Raw genomic sequence first — 25,821 nt, 5'->3', positions numbered from 1 at the left:
CAAAAGAAACGAATCTTTTAAGCACGAGACTTGACGCGTTTATCAACAACGCGAGACGCACCTTATTCAATCCCTGTTTCATCAGCCAGCCTTTCTTGATGTTCAGCAAATCCTCCGCCGGCAGATCTACTCGCAACTCGGAAGTGGGTGAATATCTGATACCGGTAATATCTAGGCCGCAACCGTCGGGATCGCCTCTGATCTGTACGTGACAGATACGTTACCGTAATGTGATTATTCTAGTTTTATTTCTCGTTTTCAAACACGCTATATTTCTATATCTTTTTATCACGTACTAGCTTATCTTGATGAGACGTGTCCACAACATCCCTAGTTGGCTCCGAAGTTCTCGACTTGATTCTTCTCACTCGCGGTTGCGTTAACGAAGCCGCTATATCTCGTAGCTTACCCTCTCTTTCTCGTTCGTGCTCCAAAAGTATCCTCCGACATGCGTCGTCATCTATACATATGTAATATACATTTTTTATCTCTCTGTATTCTTAAATCACGATAGTTAATAATTTTATCCTTGTATTTAAATTTATTCATCTTTTCAATTCTTCGTCTATTTATTATTTTGATCAAAACTCACAAATTTAACGGCACATTTTTTTCCGTAAGATATAAATTATAATTATGATACTTAAGAGTGTCAGCAAAGTGAACAGAAGGTCATCTCGCACGAAGCAAAACCGTTAAGTCGTTTCTTTCTGCGTTCGTTGTTATCAAACATTCGTTTCGGTACGTCGACGAGAGTTAACTAATTAATTTCTTTCCCGCTTAAGTGCGCCGTTCGCCTACTACGCTGACGCTGGCAGGAGCAAACGATCACTCTGTATTAATTGACTGCCGACTAATTAATAACCGGGATGCTTCTAGTCAGCGCGATGCCACAACGGATCGTAAGAACGACTTTTTGCTTTTTCCTCTTATTTGCTTTACAAGTCTACCAAAATCAAACACGTCATCGTTTATATTAATGATTGTAATCTTCTAAAAAAATATTATTTTATTTACAAAATAAATCAAGTTAGTAAATCAATTATAAACATATTTTTATCTTTTTTACATCAACGAGAAAAATACAGATATAAATTAAGTTTCGATTAAATTCTGCAATGTGAGGTCAGCAAATTCCAGTGAATATCAAAATACGCATTTCTTTCGAAGTTTTGTGAGAGAACTTCTACATTTTACTTACAACTCGTAGATTTCCCGCAAATTTAGCATCGAAATTGTTTTCGTTGAGCGCACGACCAAAGCTGAAGTTATCAATCGGCGATCGGTTGTTTTAAATCTCTCCGTAATTTCAACGCTCCGATAAAACTCACGCATTTCAATAATCCGCATTTGTTGTAAATCGTCAGCGAGATCGTTCCACAGATTTCGCATGCTCGAGTCGTATTTTTTCGCGATGCAATTTCTAAAGTACCCCGTTGCCCGTTGACGGCGTCAATCTAAATGAAATCTATGGATCGCGCGGTGCGCCGCAGCGGCCGAGCAGTCGCAGATTTCTTTCGAGATTGCGCGCACGCAATTACGCAACGTGTATAACGTCGGCTGCGGAGAGAAGGCACAATCGAGGCTCCTTAAGAGCAGGCGGGAGGCAACAACGTTCTTTTCTGAACAATTTTTGCTATAACTCTTCACGCGCGGTTTTCCATACAAAAACTATTGCGCCTTACACTATCAATTATATCGAATAAGAAATGTGTGTATAGATCAATCTGATTTTTAATTCCGGTACGTTTTAGCAGTTTCTTTCACGGACTTCAAATCACCATACTACAGCATGTAAACTGCGTCCGAGTTTTCATTCAAGTATATAAACTAGTTGTATTCGCGCGTACATTTATCACGAACGAAAAACTTTCGACGAACATCCTGACAGTTTCCAATATAAAATCTTCGTATCTATTTTGAGATGAAAAAAACCACGCCGCGGCAGATGCCCCTGCGTAATCGGAATCAGGGAAGATGTCAGACCTCGATTTCATCCGGGTCAAGCTTGTTCGGCGTCAATACGAGAGGAAATTGTGTCTCATTGAATACCGACCTAGTTTCTCGTCGGAGGCTGCACCGCTCGTATCGCCGATAATGCCGCCGGTCCGTTCGCCCTGCTGATTCATTCTGCGTCTGGCCTTGTCCTCGGCGCGTAACTTGTCCCGGGTCGGCGGTGACGCGCTGCTAGCAGGTTGGTCCCGATAACTCGTCGATCTCGTGCCGTCATTGGGGACCATCGGCGGCTTCTCTGTCAGCGAGACGACGCTGCTCGTCGTCGTCGTTGTCGTCGTCGTCGACGTTGTCGTCGAGACGGTCGTTGTCGTCGAGGCCGTCGAGTAGAGCGTGTTGCCAATAGTGCCGTTTAACGACGTCGTCGTCACGGTAGTCAGGTAGCTTCCGGTGGAACCATTCTCCAAAGGAGCTCCGGTACGCAAAGGCGGCAAACTGTTTCTGCTTTCGGCGATGCTGTCCGTATTGCCGTTGGTCAGCACAGAGCTGCTGCTGGTGGTCGTAACAACGCTGGTTGTCACTAATGACGGCGTTGACGAGAAGACAGACGAGCAGAGATCGGACGTTCCGCCGCCGGCTTCCGGAATCCACGGACTGCTGCGCGGTTCCGATCGACAGCTATTGAAACGCGGTCGCGGAGGGTTCGGCGTGTTACCTAACGAATCAAGTTCAGAAACCATCTTGTGTGAAAATTTGGAGCAAACGGATGCAAATTTATTACACAAAGATTTACAAATAAAACAAACTTGATCGAATTTATTTCCCAGGAGAAAGAAAAGATCTTCAGTCTTGCAACTGAGAATTACGAGCTGACAGCAGTATGAAAGTATAAATAATAGTCGCGCGCATTGTAAAGAAGATATCGCGTCAGTTATCTTCCCGGTATATACACGTTTTCATTCTTGTCACACGCATTCATGTAATATTTACCACGCTGACTGAACTGTTGCACATTACGTCTCTCGTTACATCAAATTGCTCGCGTAAAGACCATATGTCCGTGCAATTCCGCTGCTTTACTCGAGAGAGCGAAGTGGCTAAGCGAGACAGTAATTACGCCATCGTTAACTCCGCCAGCATGGAAATATCTACTGCGTACTACTACTGCGTGTATTGCCGCAAAATTTGCATAACATGAGCGGTGGCACTTACTTCGGATCGTCGGCGTAACCTGCAGAATCGTCGTCTGTCCGCCGGGAAAGGTCGCGTTTCGCTTGTGCCGACCCTGAAAATCAAACACAGACACAAACGTGACGAAAAATTGCTGTGGAGAATTTTCGAGAAGTATCGTTAATTCTAATGTTAATCCTTTCCAGAATTTCTCTCTGCCGTAACGATCTCTCTACGTTAACTGGATAATCGATCGTGACGAGGCGCATGCTATCTGAAAATCGTGCGATTACGTTTATCTGCGTCTGTAATCGTGAGAACAGTACGATTCACGAACGCGAACGGATGTTTCTTGGAAAATATTTGAATTTAAAGTCAGCCTTACAACACTACAAAATATCTTATATCCTTCTTTTATCATTAACATCAGTATTAATGTGTGTGGCTATATATTATTCACGTGATATTGTTCCCGTGCGTCGCCATGCAGCTTCGGTTGAAAGAAAACGTGATTGCGCGACTGTACACGGACAGACCGAGATGAGGGTTGCGAGGTGCAAAATAATAGCCTCCTTTGCACAGACAGCGCGGCGATTCGAAGGACGACAATGAAGAGAGAAGGGGTAATTGCAAAAAAATGTAGAAAATAACGCGGGAGCAGCGTTTCCTCCACGTTCACCACGTTAAATGTCGTGCATCTCGCCTTGGCCTCGTAACGTAATCGTTCGTTTACACCGGCAAAACCAAGCGACAACACAAAGTGTAATATACAGTCGTTTGCCGATCGATCATTGCTTGCGTAACAGAATTCACGTACGTACACGTGCAGTCGTGTATAATCTCATGCGAACAATGCGCGTCTACATATACCAAGGGATCCTAAGCGGATCGCGCGCGAGGACGATTGATCGATTGAGGCGGCTCTTGCGGGCGTAGAAAACACCTCGTTTCATCCTGAAGAGATAATTATCGAGTTGTTGCGAGATTTCTTTGGATGTGCACAAATACTGCATAAGAAGAATATTTTTTTTTTTTTGTTTTGTTTTTGTACGTAGAGAGATGTTGTGTGCAATCTGTCATTTTCTCTGTGTGAGATGTTTCATCGTGCGGTATATTAAGTTACGACGCAGGAACTTGCGTTTTGAATGTAATTAAGTATCAGAAGTTTCGAATATAAAAAGATATTTTTGCCTACCGATCGATCATTTCTTGCATAACTTCGGTCCGATCTACCGACGTCGTGTTACACAAAGTTCCGAGCAATATGTGTACCATATGACAGCTTTCGAGTCGGTTCGATTCACAACGGCTGATTGATCGGGAGGTCCGTGAACGGACACCTTCGCGCAATTTAGTAGACATAATCGAGAGAGGCTAGTAGACAATTACACGACACGGTCCGATTTTCTTTTTGACCGCGCGCCGACCACTCGTGCGTTACGCAACAAATCTACATGTAAACACAAATACTTGCTCCCCGACACGCCGTTGTAAATCTTAAATCACCGACACGCAGAGATACCGTGCAAATATATCTCGCCTCAGCAGCAATTGTTTTACGGCCGCAACAATTCGCGACGTGCATGAAATGCCGTCATGAATTTACGATTGCTCTGTGGCGTTATTGTAAGTGTGTGTGTGTGTATGCGAATGGCCGTCAAGGTTGCCAGGATCATTATCTTTCAATTCTTTATCCGTATGTTTCTTACCAATAAACAGACGTGATTACTAATAAATATAAGTTAAAACATTTAATCAGATAAGAGGATTTCCTCGAGTTCTCTTAAATTAATTTATTAAGTGCAAATAAGGTTTTGACCATAAAAGCAACCTTTCAAAAAATTGATAAACTTTGATTAACTGTTTTAAATACTTCACTCTTGTCGCAATTAATGGAATTTAACTCATTTGTAAAGTGGCTTTTATCTAGAAACGATTTCTCACGTTTCCAACTTGGTTCTCTCTCGACCACGCATTACCGATCGCATAGCAAGCGAGTGAAACGGTGCACTCTCCATTTGTCACCAAGCGCTTTCCGTCGTCAGCTGAATAATAGTGCTTCTTTTTGCGACGCCCTGACGCGCGGTGTTAACCGACGGTGAAAAGAGAAAACGGAGGCTCCTTTAGAGATCGCGAAAACGACTGAATGAGTCGCAGGAAGGAGCCAATCGACTCGACTGACAACCCCAAAGAGATGCTGCGTCTCGTGACAATTCGCGCACTACTGGCATTATTGTCAACGGTAATGAGCGCCGCGGTATGCGAGACGGTCGGCACGGCGACGATTATGCGAAGCGACATCGGCAGTTTCACTGTCGCTTACGCTATTTTTTCAAGGCCTTTTCAAGCACCGACAGCCATGCAATCACGCTCAATAATCGCTTCATCATGCGAAAGCGCTCGCCCGCCCGTTTTATGAACTCGACGCACTTTTATGTCACGTTTTCTGTCCCACATTGCCGCTAATCCCCCCTGAGATGTACAATGGTCTCCTTTTATACAACAGGAGAGACGACAAGTTACTTTTGTCGTTCACAACATTTAAGAAATATTATTGAGCGTAACGACAGCGTTTCGCCAATTACATTCGTTCAACGAATTAATTTTGACCGTGTTCAACAACGTCCGTTTCGCGCTGGAATAATCGTGATATAGTATTTTTCTCCCGTAGTTTGTGTGTTACACACCGAGTAGGTTTCTGGTAGCATGTTGAAACCCTATTAGAGCTAATCCCGTCGGCGCGAAAAGACGTCACAAGCGGGAATCATTCTTGCACGCGTAACAAGCATGACGCGAGAGAGAGAGAGAGAGAGAGAGAGAGAGAGAGGGAAAGGATGTACGGTACGTAATAATCATGCGAGAGCACCGGCAATCAGCCAATGCGTTGCGTTTCTACCATTCGCGTGACTTCGTTTCTCTCGCGAAATGCTTCTTCAAAGATGTAATACACGGCGGCATCGATACACCCCGCCACACTGCGTACGTACACATCCTCCCCGTAATCGACAGAAAATTAAATTCTCTAATGATACACGTAAGATGCCATTCTATATCGCAAGTGTACATTACGCATCTCGACGCACGCGCGTTTCATCGAGTTATTTTCTCCAATCGATATTTCCCTCATAATTTGACGCAGAAATTAGATTGGCGCCTTTCGCCGTAACGGTTTCTCTCGCGCGATGCATTTCATCAAACACAACTCGAAGAACTCAAAGCGCAATTTCAACCGAACTTGCCTTATTCCGTGAATACACCTGGAGAACATCCGTCCACCATCTGGTCTCCTCCCGACACGTTCCTTTGACGAAGGTCACACCCTCCGGCGAGGTCACGGCGAGGCTGTTGGGATGTCCGGTGACGTCCTCGGCCGCGGCTACCTCCAGGACGCGGGTCATATCGATTCTCGCCTGAGGCACCGTTTCGGGCTGCAACAATAAGAAAGAAAAAGAGATCTTAACATGAGGCCGGCAAAACCAGAAAGAAAGCGTTCTACTTTGTGCGAAATTGCGGCGAGTTAACGTAATAAGCCGCGTCAAATTAAATGAATCTCTAATCACGCGTAAGTGTATCGCGCGTCGTTCACTCGTGCAAAAACCGATTTAATAATAAGACAGACTGCAACGCATCACGCGGACACTGTAAATACGCAGCAATGTACGTTCGCGTACATGCGCGAAAATACACGCGGTCGCAATTACGCGATATTCACCACGTCAGTTCCTTGTTGTTAAACGAAAAGGGAACAATAATGGTGACAATCATCAACGGCATGCACCGTCGCACTTTTATCCGCACACTCGATTCTCTATTTTTTTTTTTCAACCGGTGAACGGCCATTTCGCATAAATTGCGCGTACATTATGCGCGCATTCGGTCGGTTGGATTGCATCGGGCTCGCTTTACCGGAAACGTATTATTTGAGCGCAATAGGCAAGCAACCGGTCCTGGCCGTCTATATTTTCCGTCGGCTGTAAAAGTGGCACTCCGCAGAAATAACGTCTTATTGCTATTCTAGCGAGATACTTCGCTCCTCGTAAAACGAAAGTGAGTCTCATCGGTGATCGTGCAATTGCCGTCAATTTGAAGGGGGGTTAGTACACGGGACACACTCTCTCTCTCTCTCTCTCATAGAGAGATATAAGACGTGGAGAGATCGGCGCGAGTTGCAAACGCCGATCAAAGCACACCGTTTGCCGATCGCCACGGGCACTTTACCCGCGCAAATGCACCCGGGAATGTCACCGCAACGAAATCGTCGGTATGCTTTATGTGAACGAGCCTATCGTTTACTTGTACCCGACGCTTTCGTGGTTGAGTAATATGATACTTGAGAGCGAGACAGGCTATCAGAACTAATGACTAATTTTTGAGTAATAAATTGAGCAATATATTATTTAAAAATAAATATAAAAAAAACAAGAGATGATAATTCGCCCCGCGTCTCTGCAAATCTCCTATTCCCGTCGAAAACTGGTCGGACGACAAAAGTCTTTATTGGAATATCGGCCGGCGATACGCGCGTGCGTGTTTAATCCGCGTAAGAAGGTATTTATACATGTATAATTGTCGAAGCTCCTCGTTTAATTGCTCCATCCGGAAAGTGCGACGGGATACCCGGAGGCATTAATTTGCTGACCGCCGATCTCGATATTCTCGTTCCCGGTGCGCGAACCTTTCTCGTTGGCCTCCGTGAAACCAACTTCATCTGGAAAATCAACAGGGGTCTCGTCGTCGGGGTCTCGGGGAACGATCCCGGTAACTTTTCATCGGCGGAAAACAGGTCCCACCGGTATACATACGTGTGCGTCTCGCCGAAGCTTGTACCACGAGGAAGATCGATAAAACTGGAAGCCATCAGACCGCGCTGGAAGCCACCGTCGCGTCTGGTGCATCTCGCAGGATGCTAAAAGTTTGTAATTGTTTCGCTGCGCTGTTGGCGAAATTTATTAATGAATCCCATTATGTTTGTCGCGATACACCACAATTACACACAAACTAGAGTCTCATTAATCGTTCGCATAAAATTACACAGGAGCGTAAAACCGGAACACAAAAAAAAATATTGTGACAAACACCGGATGTTATCAACTTAGTGAGAAAAATTCGAAGACCGTCGCAACTTTCTCAGAAGACGACTCGCGAGAAGAGCAGGGAGCCAGAGAAGTGATTAGAATTAATACTGTGGGGTCTTACCTCACGGTGATTTCCTCCCCCAATGACGACGTGACGGAATGCATGAGAGTACGTGAGATGGGGATCTTATATTCCGTGCGTGCATATCAACGACAGAAGCGTTTACGAGTTGCGCATATCTCGCACATCCGTCAGAGGGAAAACTCATTCCTCTTTGAATCTCGAAAGACAGGAATTACGACAAAATATCTCGATAATGCGCCATCAGCGGCGCTTTTACAATACATATATATATATATATATATGTATCTCAATCTGCCTCTTTGTTTCTTTTTCGCTTGTTGATACGAGAGGCTGATTTATACGAGCGTGCGAACGGTGGTCGATGCATCGCGCTGTGAAAGACATCCAAGCTAATAGCTCGGCGAATATCCTCGCGTTGATTACGTACCATGATTCGCAATTGAAACTCGCGAACGCCGATAACAAAGCCGTCACAGTGTTTGGAATACTCGCCGGTCGAATATTCCGGGCGAGAAGAAGAGTGGAAACTTTCTATCTCGTTAACGACCGATTTATTGTGCTTCGCAGATCGAGGTCGCTTTGATCCCGTCTTGAACGACTTTGATTAGGTACCAATAGTTTATTTACTTGAGACCGTGCGCGGCCGCAATTGTAACGGAGTCTCTTTTTCTCACGCTGTGCGAGACGTTAAATGCAAATAAAAATATAAAGAGAAAAACTGCCGCGCAATAAATTATTCAATGATATAATGAAATGTTCATTGATTTTATACGCTCTTAAGTTTTCGCTTCGACGCGTGTTATTACCGCAATATTGTTTTTCATACTTCTTGAGTTATATAGGATATTCATCATTATTTTCCGTGCTGTCCGCTTAAGGCGACGTGTCCCGGATCGCATTAACATCTATCCATCAATTTATCAAATCCCGCGCACTGGAGGGGGTATGTGCTCACGGCACTTTCTTGATTTGAAGCCTATTTTCTCAAGTATCCTTTACTTGAAAATATATTTATACACCATCCGCAAGCGATCGGAGTGATCCCGATCTCTGATTGAAAAGTATCAACAGATACTCAAGAATCGCGTCTGCAAGACTCATCGTATTTCCACGAAAGAAACAAGCCGTTTCTCATCATCCTCGATAGAGCGCGATCGTTTAGACGCGCGTTATTTTCGTCGAGATAGACCGATAATTCGTTCCGTAACGATCATCGGCACTTCGTCGATCTTCTTTAATAGTCGCGACCTTTCGTTCCCAACGCGCGTTCACAACGACGGAATTGCGCAATTAATAAACTGTGCGATGCGGATGAACAAATCGATTTTTAGAACGTAAATAGCGTCGTATACAGAAGAAGATGAAAGAAAAAATGAAATAGCGCGCGTAATTCTCGCGACGAGTTTCGCAGCGGCGAGCGGCGTCGCGGAGCGCGGTGCAGCACTCGCAATTAAATTAATGACCTGATGTCTTTATTAATTGACCTCGCCCCGGTTACAAATTGCGGCCATTATCGTGGCTGGTCGACCGACCGACCACGCGGTGGCTGCTTTCATTACCGGATGGCGCGGGGGCCGCGGAAGGTCAGCATTAAACCGCCGCCTCGATTAAAGAACCCCTCTGACTAATTCGACAGCGACGAGTGGCAGAACACGGGAAGGACGACAAAAATACGAGGGTTCGAGAGTCACAATAGTTCTTCCTCCCGTCGCGCGTTATTGTCGCGTCATGACAAGTAGTCACTCTTCTTGTTCTTCTTCCGGTGCGTTTCGAACGTTTATTTTATAAATAAGTAGCGACTTGAGTCAATCTAATATCATGATTGTTCACCGCTAAGCGTCTTATAAAGATATTCGCGTATAAGTTCAAAGATTATTCCTTGTCAATCTTGCTTATCGATCCGGCTCCATCAGGATCCGCGGGTCATGATTGAAGGAGGTCGATCATCACACGGAAAGAACTGGCCGATCACCTTTTCCAGGGAGAGGTTCGCACAAAGCGCGGAGCATCGTTAACCTTTGAGATCATCCTCTCTCGAGGTGGAGCGTAGTGCACACGACGTGCGCGCACACATTCGCATCGCGAAATACACACACACACACACAGCGCACGCGCGCTCCACATGTAATGTCGCCTCACGCTCGATACATACCGCGAGGATAACTTCCCCTTAGGGCTACGAAAGAAGTAACGGGATCGGGAAATCGATCTCGTCGAAGATCGAAGGTCCCTTGAGAGATTCGATTCGATCTCTCGCGGAATGGCGAAGGTCTCCGCGAGGGGAAAGGACCTTATAAATTATCGCGTGGCACGCCGAGGATCGACACGACGATATTGAATCAAACGGATATGATAGTTGAAAGAAAGAGAGAGAGACAGAGAGAGGGAGAGACTTCTCTCGGGCGAGCGCACGTCAACCACAGAACGCCAGAATTATTGCTACAGCTGCGCGATCTCTGAAATTATCCAATAATATATCACGAATGTATATTTCTAATATCCGGTTTTACTGTGGCTTTTATGCTTTTATGCCACGCAAAAGCGATGTTATATTTCTGCGAGAAACTTCAAGACATTACCGCCTTCCTGATTTGCACGTGACCATAAGAGAGTCTTTGACTTGTGGTGTTATATATACATGGATGCGCTTAATGCGGCAAAAAACCGTTGCGTATAAATATAGATCTAGATCATAAACAATCGCGCAAACGTATCACAGTAACGGACATCCATAATTGCTTCTCTTATAGTCGCTCGTAACGTAACATCCGGTGCCTCATAGTTTCGATGCCTCATAGAAATCCAAGGGAATTTTGATTTCATAGTATGAAGTCGCGCTTGTTGCGTGTCGGCGCACGCAAGATGGCAAGTATTTTTACTTCCCTCTTTATCTTCTTTGGTTCCATTTCATTATACATTTCGTAACACTTGATATTAAAAATTTCTGAACATATTAAAAGAAATATGTTTATCCTCGTGTTTAATTAAGAAAAATTTGACTTGAAATATTTAATAAACTTACAAATCATGCAACTTTCATTGGACAAAATTCAATCGCTCTTTAAAACGCGCAACTCCGCAGCTTTCTCTCCATCAAGTTAATGCGCGTGTATAATCAATATCTTCCGATATTACCATAAAATCTTGCATGCACTTTGCGCACACAGTTTGATGAACCGCGCGCAGCTGCGATGGTGACTCGACACCAGTAATGATAATACGAATGAGAAAAAGAGAGAGATCATCGTTCAGCAATAGATATGACGCATGAGAGCGTCTCAATCACGTCGCGGATTGGTCATCAGCCGACATCCGGAATTATGTCCCGGTGCGCCGCGCATCGTGGACTTACGATCTCGTTACATAACATACCTACCACTGCCGCAATAGGCAGGATATTGTATCGCAATAATATCGCAGTAATATCGCTAATCATTCGTCTCGGTATAGAAGGGATTTCCGCTCGATGGCGTTTGCTAACTGTGAAATTTTTATGGAAGTGAATTCTTGCACACGTACCTACGCATATTTGGTGCACGATCGCTTTTGCGATTTTGAATCCGTTCTGAAAAACAGGAATTGCTTCCGAAAAACTATTACCATATATTAATTGCTCTGCACGATACAACCTTTCCGTATCTTTTCTCCGTATCCTCCCCCGTTATTTCATTATCCGCATACGTAGACTAGAACTGATAGAACGTAGGAAATGGGTTATGGTGGCCGTAAGATTAATGTGGCACCTGTTCGCAATTATAGGCGCGCGCGGCGAGTGCGCACACAAACGCACGCGAATCGCGGAAGAGGCGCGTGCAACCGCGCGTAATCGCGAGCGGCGCGCTCGGCATCATCGTCGTAAGAATCGCGAGGGATTCCAATCGTTTCGTTGCGGCTTTAACGATCTTGAGAGCGCAAAGATCTCTCTCTCTTCCCCTTTTGTCTTTCCGTGAGCGGTCGATAAACGTCGGCTGTTAAAGATTTTCATTGCTCCGCCCGGCGAAAGCTCGAAGAGAGTCTATTTTGAGCGCACACGTGAGCGCATACACACATGTGATACGTATTCCGATCGAATTACAGGAATTTTGTCTGCGTAATGTGTTTTTTTTTTGCTGCATGTGTACTAACGTAATATAAAACACGTTGCGAATTTACGAAACAAAGTTACGAAAGTGTTTTTTAGCGCAATGTGAAAACACAACATAAATATCTTTGCTCAATACGTATATTGTTCCGTGCTCATCGAGATTCTATCTTTGTCACTTCCATCCGGTTGCGTGTGTGTGTGTGTGTGTGTGTGTGTCGGAGGTCAACGAAACGCATCGCGGCCGATTAAAATATTACGGGCATCACTCTTTATGGAGGGGCACGCGCGCGCACACATACGCGCATACGTTATGTGATGGAATGCCAACGATGTCCAATATGCGATATACCGGATGATGCGCGATGCGAGGTACAGGGCTCTCGTTGCTCGTAAGAGCGCAACATACATACATACATACATACTACGCGGCTACATAAATACGTTAACATGTGATAGATATCGCGTGCGGTACACGTATGTGTGTGTGTGTGTGCGCGATGTGTGGTGTCTGTGCGTGCATGCTGCAGTACGTTTCCTGGTTGCTCTCATGAGGCTGGGCGTGTCGCGAGCGACTACGCGCGCATACAACGAGTGTATACACATCGATACAGGGCGGAGCATTTAATTTTGACATCGGTTATAACTTCTCTACTTAGTCGGGGTGACCGGAGGAATGAGAGAGCGCATCGCAATCTCGGTCGCGAAATTAACTGAGAAGCAGGACGGCGATTAAAACACAAGCTTCAGAATGGAGCTCTGTTTTTTTTTGGTTTATTTTAGATAGAAAATAGAGAAACATGACCGATATCCGCAGTTAAATTTTTTTTCGATCGCGAATTTACGTACTTGTTTCTAATCTCGGCGTGCCTTAGAAATGGCTGATAATTACAGCGTAGCAACTATCGACCGCGTCGATGTTACGCTAATTGACGTACACACAGAGCGCGACACACGCAATCTCGATGCAGGAGATTTGAAAGGGAGCAAAAGAATTGAATAATTGTAAGTACGGAGCAGAGTGTGTTTTATTCGCAACACTTGAACATAATAAAATAAGCAACTGTAAAATAAATACGTTACGTTTGAGCTCGGCAAACCCGATAGAGATAATTGCGCGTATTATCAGAAAATACTCGGAATGTGCAATAATGTTGAATTGATTGTGCCGTCGTTAATGTTCGCTGAAAATAATCGACAGACGATTCACGGCGATACATGGAAGCTCTGCTACGGTCGAAATGAAAGAGCGAACTGTACGATAACGCGCAATCTCTGACACGCGAGAGAAAAGCGCGCATTTCTCACATAGTTTAGATCGTTTGTATTATATGCCAGCGCGCAGCGATCGTTATCCTCTCGGCGGGGCAATGCTCGGTAATAAGACGTGTTTTAATGACTACTTTAGTTGTGCGATAACAGGTAACGCACGTAAAATACATGTATGTATAAAAAGTCACAAGCGAATTGTGCCGATGAGAATCGATAGCACACTCGATAACATAAATATGTAACATGGTTTAGTTAAAAAAAAAATGCAAAGTTACACTGAACCGTTCGTACTTCTAAACATTGATGTACTTGGTTACGTGAAAGTGTTTTCGTTAGAAAACTTGTTCGGTACCGATGAAGAATCAAAATGTATAAAAGATGTGAGCGATCTCTGACACGCGCTAGCTACTCTCTTCTCGCTGTCGGTCGGCCGAAGCGATTTCTATTACGTGCAAGTGCAGCGATCATTATCCCCTCGGTACGGTAATGTTCGGTAATCAGGTGTATTTTAACGAGTAGCGGCCGGATAGAGAGAAGCTTGGTCTTATACATATATGTACGTATACTGGAGTATAATGCGGCGCATCTTAAATCGCATTTCTAAACGACGTTGCGGGATCGTTGTACTTGAAACCGAGATCGCGGTGAGGAAAGACTAGGCGAATTCGAAAAGAAAAACAAATCGAACATTTGTGATAAAAGTATTGTAAAGTGACGCTCATATATCACAAGACAGTCTATTAAAACAAAAGAAGAAGAGAGAGAGAGAAACAGATAAAACACGACAAAAATGAATAATTCGTATACAGAGAGAAAAAGAGATGTATATAATTATACTCTGAACGTGTTGCATCATTTTACTATTTATACTGCAAGGACGTCGACCTGACCTTTTTCTGACGACGACGGGACTGACGTAATAATCGATTTGCGTGATTTTTGGGAGCTATCATTCGTCAGAGAAAAAAGAGAAAGGTACGTATATTCATTTGTAATTTATGTCGTTATGTCGTTTAATTAATATCTTACATGTCGAGTGATCATTCCTCGAGTCATCCGTTCCGACGACGACGGGACTGACGTAATAATCGATTTGCGTGATTTTTGGGAGCTATCATTTGTCAGAGAGAAAAAGAGAAAGGTACGTATATTCATTTGTAATTGTCGTTATATCGTTTACTTAATATCTTACATGTCGAGTGAACATTCCTCGAAATTCCGTTAGCGCGCTTCTTTTGGGCAAACACGTGTTGTTTATCTATTTTTTAAGTGAACAACATGTGTCGCGCGGCTCTTCCATACAGTATACCTTGCATAACTGTATACCGGCATGCACACGAGCTGGATTCTATCCAATCCTGTTCCGGACAAACGACATCTCATGTTTTATGCGAACGTATGATTGCGCGACGGTACATACGTAATAGCCACGGCGGCGGCTCTTTTAAATTTTAAGACGGTCGCGATGTGAGGAACGACGCAAGTGCGCCACGTGAGAAAGACAATTTTGCGAAATTTACGATCCACTATTCAAAACTTTCGAATAAAATTACTTGCTTCCTGAAAGTTTTATATTTAAAAAAATCTCTTAGAGTATGTGCCGATTTGCATTGTTACATATTGCAGCGAAAATCGAAACAATAACGAAATACTCTTTGAAATATCATGGAATAATAAACCGTCCGCTTTTAAACTAATTAGGCGTATCGCACGTTAAAGAGAGATAATGTATAAAGGCACATTATAGACGAACAACGGTTCGAGAATAATAGCCGTTACAATATAAATACATAATGCACAATGCGTACGAGACGACTCTATTACGCTTTTCCCTTTCACGTCAATTTTTCTAATTGCTTTCGTATGCATCACGTCAAATAAAACGATTACGTTGGTACAGCGAAAAGGCGGTATACATTACGAAAGACTCATTAAAACTTGCGATAGATATGTCCCGTTAGTGTGTAATAAACGAATAGGTCGAATGTGTGAGCGCGCGGAATTTACGTGCCTGCGACGCGTACGAATTGTAAATTTTAATATTTGTTATCCGCCGCTAACATGATCAATACATCGACATGATGCAAGCAAAAGGATATTTATCGATGATCGATCGCCGAGCGAACGGTTGAGAATTGCGGCAACTCCGGATTTTATGTTGTCGATTGCAAAAGTTCTTCAAACTTGAAAGATAAAAAGAAAGGGGGAGTGGAAAAACAACACGTGTCAAAGAAACAAGTAAAAAAGAAAATATTATATGTATACATATATACCGTAATTTTTTACGCGACCGAGATCAGTGACGCCGCCGTAGTCACGTGACCGAGGTCAGTGACCCCGCCGTAGTCACGCGACCGAGGTCAGTGACCCCGCCGTAGTCACGCGACCTAGGTCAGTGACCCCGCCGTAGTCACGCGACCGAGGTCAGTGACCCCGCCGTAGTCACGCGACCGAGGTCANGGTCAGTGACCCCGCCGTAGTCACGCGACCGAGGTCAGTGACCCCGCCGTAGTCACGCGACCGAGGTCAGTGACCCCGCCGTAGTCACGCGACCGAGGTCAGTGACCTCGCCGTAGTCACGTGACAGAGGTCAATGATTTTACCTTCGTTGCGCGTAAATTTGGCGCGAGGCATTACCGTCCGCCTTGATATGTACGACATGAATCAAGAAACATCCTAGAAACGTCTAATCAGCGTCGATAAAAGTGGCAACAATCAATATCGAGAGTAATCGATTGTGATTATTTACACACGCTTTTTCTGGTGTATAGGATTAGAAAACGACGTTAACTTCTGCATATTCAAACTAGACATCACGTTTTGTTTTCATTAAAATGTAAATAATAGTTCTCAAAGACACAAGTAATTTGTTAAATGTTTTTATTGCAAAAACGAGTGTGCGCGCACAAAAGATCTCAGACGCATTTTCATAATTACGCCGGTCGTGTTTTGCAAACATACACGCTGTGTTTCCACATATTTCATATTATATCTCTCCGTCACATCGCTAAGGTATTTATTAATTGATAAATTATACGTTTCGTACGAAGTAGAGACTGAGACGTATCGCTTAATATACTCCATTCAAAGCGAGAGTAATATAGGTACGCGCCATTAAATATCCTCAATTATCGGTATGTCAGCGGATTAATGTTTCACCTTGCGCGCACAAATGATATTTTAATAGGAAACTAAAAGTCTCCCTTATAATACGCTAGGCTTCCGTGGAAGAAGTTAATTGCGACACTACGTCACTACGTACGTATAGTCTGTCTTTATAGGTATCCAAGAAAGCGCGGGGTATATGTACAAACACTTCATGCCTAGCCGAGTGCGGTGCAGAAGTTGATTTCACGCCTGAGCGAGCCACGTAACTGGCCGATGCTTATCGATCGTATTTTAAATTCCTTCGAAGACGGTAAACAATGCGGCTGTCGGCCGCCTGTGTATTTCGGAAATCCGCCGCGATTTCCGCTCGAGATTAAGCCCCGATCGACGATTCTACTAAGTAAGTATCTAATTAACACTCAAAATCGCGCACAATTATAGCGACTACATTAAAATACCTAATTGCGGCTATATTAATCACCAAACTATGCTAAAACAAGGCAATTTATTTGTTCATAAAAAAATTAATGTTATAATCAACGATAGATAGATAATGAGTTTATGACAGAAAGTTTTCAAGAAGTGAAAAACAGAGATCCATCATTAACTGAATATTCCACGCAATTTATTGTTGATCGTCGAGACATCTTGTTTGATAATTAAAAGATGCTCTCTCGACTTTTGCCGCGGATTGCGATGTCAAATTAACGGCGGGAAAGCGATTGAGAAGAAAATCCGAGACGGACCCCCGCTGCTCGTTTTACGAAAGAGACGTTACTCTATGAGACATTTACTTCGTTTTATTTAAACTATTGAACGTCGCGAAGTTCAAGTGTGCTAAGCGAGCACACGCGATGCGGCTTTGGCCGCCGCCGCCGCCGCCGCGACGATATCGCACTGGCGCCTTAACGACAGGCGAATTAATTACTCTACGGTCGGCGCTAATTGCATTCACGATGTGAGTGTGCGATGTTTCCTCAAACGAGTCGTAATTACATAAAAGACCTGCAATTCCCACTGAAGAAACGATCGCTTCTTCTTAACTATGAAAAAACCAACGTCGGATATATGTTATAACTTAAGCTCATGTAAGTAAAAGATCTGATAATCTCTTTTATATCGCTAATATTGTTTTTTATATTGTTCGTAAGATACAATTAAGTACGAAGCGAATTATCTGATGACTTCGCGTGTATGTGTGTGTGTGTGTGTTACGGCTCATTGTGAACTCTCCTACGAGAGCGACGACATATTTAGAGGTCGTATGTCAGAGCCAGCGTAGGTTGAGCATTGTTCCTTCGATCTCGACCACGTCTCTCGCACAAAATCTCTCGTCTACACGATTCCAATCTCGAATCGTCAAATCATCGAAAATACAAAACCGGATATTTCAAAGCGTGATTTTTCACAAGTTATACGTGTCAGAACCGAAATGTTTTGATATTGAAAACCTCAGAATCTTTTTTCCTCGTGTAAAACGAAGATAATGCTTTATCGCTTATGTAATCTGTGACGTTAAAAGCTACGTCAATTGAAATTTCATGATCCGATCGACCGAAAGATCGCCGCGGCATCACTCAAGTCTGTGCCTAATGAATTTCGCTATCTGTAATTCCCATCGGGGGAGACACGTACCCATCACCGCGACGTCCTTTACATATTCGGCTTTGCGCGCATCTGAATTGCAAATGCCGGAGTGTCGAAGGGGGCGCGTTTTTTGCGTCTCTCTCTCTCTCTCTCTGACTCGCGGCGCGCGACTGAGTTGTCGCAAATTACTTAGCGTTGAGGAGACAATATAATAAAAGTCAACCGAGAGAAATTCATCTAGCGCATTTAATGTGTTAATGAAGTACGGTAACTTTCGCCTCGCGCCAGTAACGATCGCTTTGTCTCGGGCGCGAACGCAAAACCGCGCGCGTTATCGAGGAACGACCGCCGCTGTCGGTTCGCGCCCGGTGCATGTCGCGGCAATTACGCCCACGAAACCGCGCGGCCGAGCACTTTAATTTCTCGTCGATTGTCTCTAGGCGTTTTCTTTCTACCGCCTTTTCCCTCTGTTCTATCTTCGCCGTGCTTTCGCTCTCCTCTCTCCTTCCTTCTTTTCTCACTCGATCGCACGCACACACACACACACGGCAAGCGAAAGAGCGAGCGCCGCGCCAATAAATTAGATTCCTCAGACACGTTATACACGATCGTTTCTGCGGACACGTGTTTAGAGAGCGCACACGCCACGGCGTGGGACGACGAATGCATTGTGTTCGCATTCGCGGCGAGAGACGCTCGCCCCAGCACACCAGTGCATACCTATCTGGCGCGGTATACCGGCGCTATAAACGCCAAACGCTATTTGCGGATTATAATTTGTGCCCAGATAATGAAGGAGCATAAAGCGTTCCGCGTTAAATAAGCGAGAGGCAGCGACGACGTCGGCAGGAGAAAGCGCGGTGCGGCTCGCGGCCAAATCGGAGCCCCCGTTGGAATTCGCGTCGTCGTCGTGTACACAGACTCAGAAAGTACACCGATCGGCCCGGAAGCCATGAGCAACGATCGTTTTTCCGGGTTTCGACAAAAACCTGCTCCTGCCGTCGATTCTGACGGTGTAATTAATACTCTCGACGCAGCACGATCGCGATAAGAAGTGACAGCCGCGCAGGCGAAGACTTACGTGAAGCAGTAATCAAAGCGCGGACTCGATATGCAAATGCCTTTCGAGTGATAAGGACTGATTATGTCTGTTCGCGCGTGAGATTATGTAAACGCTAACTTCGAAAGCGCGACAAATGGCACAAGCTGGCGTGTTTCTCTCTGCAACTAATGATAACAAATGATAATAAATAATAATAAACGGCGTTATAATGACGTGGTAATGGATAGTTTACATTGGGAATCATTTGGCAGCGATATTTCATATGTAAAATGAGTTCGCGCATTAGAGAGAGAGAAAGCATGCTGTATATAAATTCTCCTTCTATAGCGGTATTTTCCACCGTGATTATCTGTCGATATTTATTGCTAATGATTACACGCTTACTTCTTCCCACGTTTTATAAATCCGTAACATTGATAGATGCGGACTGCGCGTGTTGCTGGGTTACACGCGTAAATGTATGTCGATAACAATCACTTGTCAAATCTGATCGCGATTACACGTTCGTTCGGAGATAAAATAAATGCCACATAGATGCGCGTTACGTGAAATCTCTGACGTAACGACATTCTCTAACTGTGCATATTCCATCTTGAGAACAGACAAAGGTCAACCATCGGTTTTGAGCACAGTAGTCGATACTTAACCCTTTTTGTGTTACTTTCGCCGAAGGAAAGTGTATGTTTGTCCAGCTGGAAATTAAGAGGCCCGCGATAACGGCAAGAAAAGCTTCGGGGAAGCCATCGATCACGTCGCTGTCAATTTGCATGACACCGCTACATTATTTCATATCGTATGTTTACGCAGCAGACGTAAATAAATCGCGCGAGTTTTAGTTAAAATCTCATTTAATAAAATTAATCGACGACGGAAAAGCGAATCGTTCGTAGAGAAAATTCGAAGAGAATGATCGACGTGGAATTTATCTGATGCAAGTCTTTTGCCAAGCGGCGCATACACCCCGTTCAGAATGTGCGAAATTATCTTTTTGCGCGCGCGCACGGTTACACTCGGAGCACGATTTTACTTGCGCGTGCAAGTTTTTCGCCGAGCGAGGCCCAGCAGCCGCAGCGAGATCGTAGCTGCGAAACTTTCACTCGCGTCGCGAGTGTATAGATGTAAGATAACCGAACGCTAACTGCCGTGCGCGGCGAAAACATGTAAATGTCCTTCTCCTCCTCGTTCGTCGCTTTCCCAGATAACGCTTTTCAATTTCCTATTCCCTTCGCCGTCGACGGCGTTTCTTCTTAGGCGCGATATCGCGTCGCGCACGACAAGCGCAAACACGCCGCACGATGATGATACCGCCGACCACAATTCGCCTTTCACTCAATTGTCTCGGACGTCGCGAGATGCGGTTTGAGGCGCGAAACGCGCCTCTTTGTCGCGCGTTAAAGCTGCGTACCTGCCGTCGCCGCCTGACACGAAAAGTTGCCAAGATTTTCTCTCTTCTCACATAGGATTTATTCAACAGTACATTCTTATTTCAAATACTGTGTGTAGTTTCCGATTTTTTATTTATTGCATCGTAACTAACGCAACTTCTCTTCGTTGAAAGTTAAACACGGCATTGAATTTTCGCACAAAAATCCAATCTTCGCGTAGGCTACGGCACACTTGTGCGCACAATCAAAGAACTTCCTGGAGCGAAGTATTATCCGATAATGCGCCATCGTAAAAAAAGCCGCATTCAGATTCTGCGCGAAAAAATCTACATAAAGGGATCCCCTGATTCATTCGGTGTTAGGTGGCAGTCGAGAGAAACGTGTGACGTGTACTCGTGTAATTACTTAAACCTCGATGCGCGCCACGCGCGATCAACGGCTCCGGTATTATGGCCGCAAGTACGAAGGTGAAAATCACGTTGTCCCGAGAGCGCGTATTAGCTTCAATCCTCGTGTGTGCGCGCGCACATTCTTTCTGACGAGTGAAGTCTGGCGTACACACGCGCACGCATACGCGCGCGCAAGACACCATCGCTTGTCCCATCCCCGTGCATAATTATACGGCCGAGGTACTCGCGCGAGTGGTTGTGCAAGGCCTGGGCGAGGCCACCGCATAGAATATTCAAGTCTCTTAAGTTTCTTCTAGTAGTAAATATTGTTATGCTAAGTGCAGCCGTTGTCACGCCTTTTCTCTCCGCTTCAGGCTCCTCTTCTCCTCTTTCCCATCTTTTTCTTCTTGGCCACCTACCTTTCTTTCTTTCTTTCTTTCTTTCTTCCCTCTCAGTCCAGAACTTACGCTTCGCATTCACAAGGGCTTCACTCGCCCCGAGAAAACCGTCACGGATAGAGTTCGACGACACTCCGCTTCGATTCGCCAAGTTTTCTCCTCTCGTGATTTATGCACAATAAAGCGACGCGAATCAAAAGCGAGCGTACACACCACCTCATGGATATCTTCGGAGGAGGACCGTAAGAAAACCGCCCCGCACCACGTATGCGAGCGAGATGAGCAACTCTTTAGTTACAAAGGTCGCGCGCGACGGAGAAACAAAATATGCAAAGCGCGATCCGAGATTTCACCTTTCGATAATTCCACGCACGGACTGAATTTAACGCCGCGTTAATTGGAAAATTGTCGATTCAACGCGAACCGCAGCATAAATACGCTCGATAAATACGGAAGAAAAACCGTTTGTAGAACCGACGCGATACCGTTACGCAAATAAGTTTCGAACTATTAACGTTACAAAAATCGCATTTGCCTCGTGTTTCGCGCGCGCAAGAATTTATTTATTAATAATTTAATTTTCACGTAATTTATATAATAGTGTGTGGAGTAACGGGTTTCCTAACGTACATACGTACACTCTTTCTGCAATTGCAACTCTGCGCTGAGGCGATATTCAGACGTTATATCGCGCGCTCGTGCAGCTTTTTTCGAGTCTCTCAAATTACGTGCGAAACATCATCAATCTTAATGACAAGCGATCTTCACCTTACGCGGCTCGCGCTCTTCCTAATCGCGGGTATACCAAGGCCGAAGGGGATAATGCCGTTCACATTTAACCCTATCCTCACTTGTCACTCGCACATGATCGGCCCAACGTGCCGGTTTACAAAGGCCCCCGCTATTAGAAAGTGCGCGCACGTATTAGGCCGCGATTTTTATCACAGGACTAATATCGAGTTTTGCAACGAGGCGCTTCATTGTGGCCGGGTTAATCAACGAATTACCTTCAGGCGCTGCAACTTCGGTGCTTAATCTCATCGCGAATTCCATCGTTTCCGCAGAACGAAATGTCGAGTTTGAAGAAAATTTATCATTCTCTTACAGCTCGTTATATAAACCGCGACTGCTAGCGGGACAACAAACAATTAATCGCGAGCGACAAAGTGAACAAACGTCTAATCACGAGACCTTGTACGCGCTGCGGTTTTCCAAGAAAACGCAGGTGCCGCGGGATAACCGTAGCAACCATTGAAGCGTTAATAAACAGCCGATCGAATATTTCCGATCTGATTTCCCTCGAGCCGACGAACGTAAGGAGGTGACGCAATGTGCAGCGGCACGTAAGAGGATGAAAACGAGCGGCGCGATTCGCACGACATTTGCTCCGAGCCAACGCTTGGTCGGTCAGGTCGGCCAGGAAGAGAAGAGAAGATGCCACGCTCGCGTAGCTACCTCGAAGAGGATCGTAACGACCATCCCCGATTACGTAATGGTGAAAACGGAGGACTCCTCGCGTGTCACGACCCAGAGAGAAGAATCCTTGTTGCAGGTGCTCTTTCGTCGGTTTTGATGAATCGTCTTCGAGTGACGATGAATAAGTGACGGCAGAAAAATACACAATTGATCGATTCGTGCTTTATTTAATTAATATTGTTATTAGCTACCGTAAATCACTATCATATTTTACTCTGTTGCGTCATCCACACTTGTAGCTCTCCCAACCGGGAAGACAGTTTGTTTGCTTGCGTTACAACGCAATAAAAAACGTGACGAGTATCGTTGCTTGTCAACTTTTGTCTTTTCGTCTGTATAATTGTTTCTTTTGTACGCAAAATACTTCTGCTTATCGTCCGCGTAAGAAAATCACGAACGTATTGCGCAAAGTGTGCGTGGCGAAATTTTAAGTGACTTCTGTAAGTAGAAAATCTTTGCGATTATTGCAATTGCCCTTGAGACGGTTGTCAGCGATACTGTACGGGAAGAAAAAAAGTGAAGAAGATCAAAATGGATTGCTATTTAGCAGACTCGCTCTGCGACGCGAAAACTAGCGGGGGATTGATGAAGCGTGCGCAGCAACGATCGAGCGAAGAAGATGAGAGATGCGATAACGGCAAAATGAGCGGATAAGTGGGTGTGAGGCATATCACAGTCGGAATTTGATATCGATGACACAATGAAGCTAGTTGACATTACACAAGCCTCGTGATAAAGATCATAGTTAAATACGATCATTGAAATTGCCGCAACGTAATTTGCTGGCTAATGTAACGCAATATATCTCGTCGAGTTTTTTTTTTCGCCTACCCACCAGTTATGATCACCTTTCTCCGGCGCACAAGTAGACAAGATCTCAATATCTCGAGTAAATACCTATCAGGTGAACGACATTCTGCATAATCGCTACTGTAACACGCGGAATTCCGGCGCGCACTTTTGCCGCCGCGAGCGCGCAAATGGAATGGAAGCAAGAAAAATTATTACCCGACCGATCGGGTAACGCGCGAACCTCTTATCAATTAACGTAATTGCCGCAGCTATCTTTTCCATACCGCGTGACTCACTCCCACCTTGCATATCGCGGTTCGCGAAAATGCCCTCGGCTACGGGTCACGGCTGTGTGCGCGCTGAAATTCCTGTTAGAAAGCAAATAAAATTACAACTGAGAGCTGCGATCAAGTGTCGATATACATAAATCGAGCTCATTGCAAACTTCAATAATGTTTGAATATTTTCTCGTCTAGAAGTTAATTGATAGCTTGGATGACACAAGAAACCATCGACTTTTAAACTTTTTTAATATATATATATACTTCTAGAAGTATATATATAATATATATATACTTCTATAAAAAAAATTGCAATCTAATTGAGAAAATCTTTTATATACCAAAAAAACATGCATCGTTGTACACCTGTTTGAGAAAACGAATCTTTGTGTCGTGCTGCGCCTCACTGCAAATCTACGATTATGCATCGGCGATCGTTCTCGCTGCTCGTAAAGATAACGATCGTCGTCGCGCGAAGGTGTCGTAATCGCATCCCGTCGTTAACCGTGCTTTTACTTCGCCGTAATCACCATTTTTCCATAGGCGGTGACGACTACGACTGACCTTCGATCGGCCGATAAATTCTGGTATCGTTCGCATATTGACGACGGTGTCGGGCGAATGCGTGGCGTTTCGATTAGACGACGACGACGACGACGACGACGACGACGAATTGAAAAAGCCTGCTCCTTTACAGCCAAAGATTAATAGTTACAACCGAGCGTTACAAGAGATTCCAACGTCGTCTTCTGAACTAAACTTTCTCGCGTCGAGCGAGAACAATGGCCTCAACAAACCGCAAGCAAGAACGATAAAATATTTTCTGCAAGCGTAAATATTAAGATATGCCATACTAGTGTTTGTCCCACCGTAAAAACATTCTTGACATCGTTATGTTACTGCGTAAATAATATATAGTCGCAAATTTACGCAAGAAACAAAAAGAATTTAAACATCAAAGAAAATCGAACAAATTTTTCACCGCGTCAATTATCGCGAGTAAACTTATATGATTTCGCGGTAACTCTCTCTCTCTCTCTCTCTCTCTCTCTGTTTCTCGGTTTATCGACAAATGGAGACGGACACGCGCATTCGCGGCAAGAAAGAGAATCGCGGAATCGGAACAAAAGAACCCTGAAGACTTCGCGAGCGTAACGACCGTCCGAGAGAAGTTCGCTTTTTATCAAACGTGCTTCTCTTCGTGCCGGAACGATTGCAGTCAGGAAGAAGCGACCGCGGCGATCGTCGGTCGCGAGCAGCAACGATGTTGCTACGCTGCGACGCGCAGCGACGAGGAAGACGAGGAACGAAGAATACGAAGAAGAAGATAAGGAGGAGGAGGAAGACTTTTGCCGCGGGTAGGTACGAAGATAAGTAGCGCAGTAACGCGTACGGCGTGGCAGTAGGCAGCAGACTATCCAGCGCTTCGAGCAAGAAACTAGCGGCAATAATAATTTACAGTATTCTCTCTCTTTCTCTCTCTCTTTCTTTGGTCCCTCTCGCGACTCTTACTACGCTTCACTTCCTTCTCCAGCCCTCTCAACATTTCTTCTCGTTCGCTTCGGTGGTGCTGCAGTTGATAGCGGTGGTGGTGGAGGTGGTGGAGGTGGTGGTGGTGATGGTGGTGGTGGTTGTTGGAAGCAATTCCATATTAGGAGTCGCGCTCTTCGGTTTACCACGATGGAGGCTATTGAGACGTAGTTACC

At 44.7% G+C, this 25,821-nt stretch overlaps 1 protein-coding gene across 5 annotated transcripts in view; it reads right to left on the bottom strand.

Moving 5' to 3' along the window:
- Nucleotides 1–25,821, bottom strand: part of LOC109854191 (protein outspread) — a 114,628-nt gene that overhangs the window by 9,707 nt on the left and 79,100 nt on the right. For 4 of the 5 annotated variants that reach the window (XM_020427050.1, XM_020427051.1, XM_020427052.1 and 1 more), the window contains 5 exons: nt 6,363–6,551; nt 3,166–3,238; nt 2,057–2,668; nt 297–460; nt 62–202 (listed from right to left, as the gene is read on the bottom strand). In XM_020427050.1, the coding sequence (XP_020282639.1) occupies nt 62–202; nt 297–460; nt 2,057–2,668; nt 3,166–3,238; nt 6,363–6,551 (1,179 nt within the window). The remainder of the gene's footprint in view (nt 1–61; nt 203–296; nt 461–2,056; nt 2,669–3,165; nt 3,239–6,362; nt 6,552–25,821) is intronic. The other variant, XM_020427054.1, reaches the window with a different exon arrangement.

Source organism: Pseudomyrmex gracilis, unplaced genomic scaffold (assembly GCF_002006095.1).
Source record: "Pseudomyrmex gracilis isolate BER0280 unplaced genomic scaffold, ASM200609v1 scaffold_60, whole genome shotgun sequence".
NCBI lineage: Eukaryota > Metazoa > Arthropoda > Insecta > Hymenoptera > Formicidae > Pseudomyrmex > Pseudomyrmex gracilis.
The sequence above is the reverse complement of the archived record's forward strand: the minus strand, read 5'-3'. Positions and strand labels throughout refer to the sequence as shown.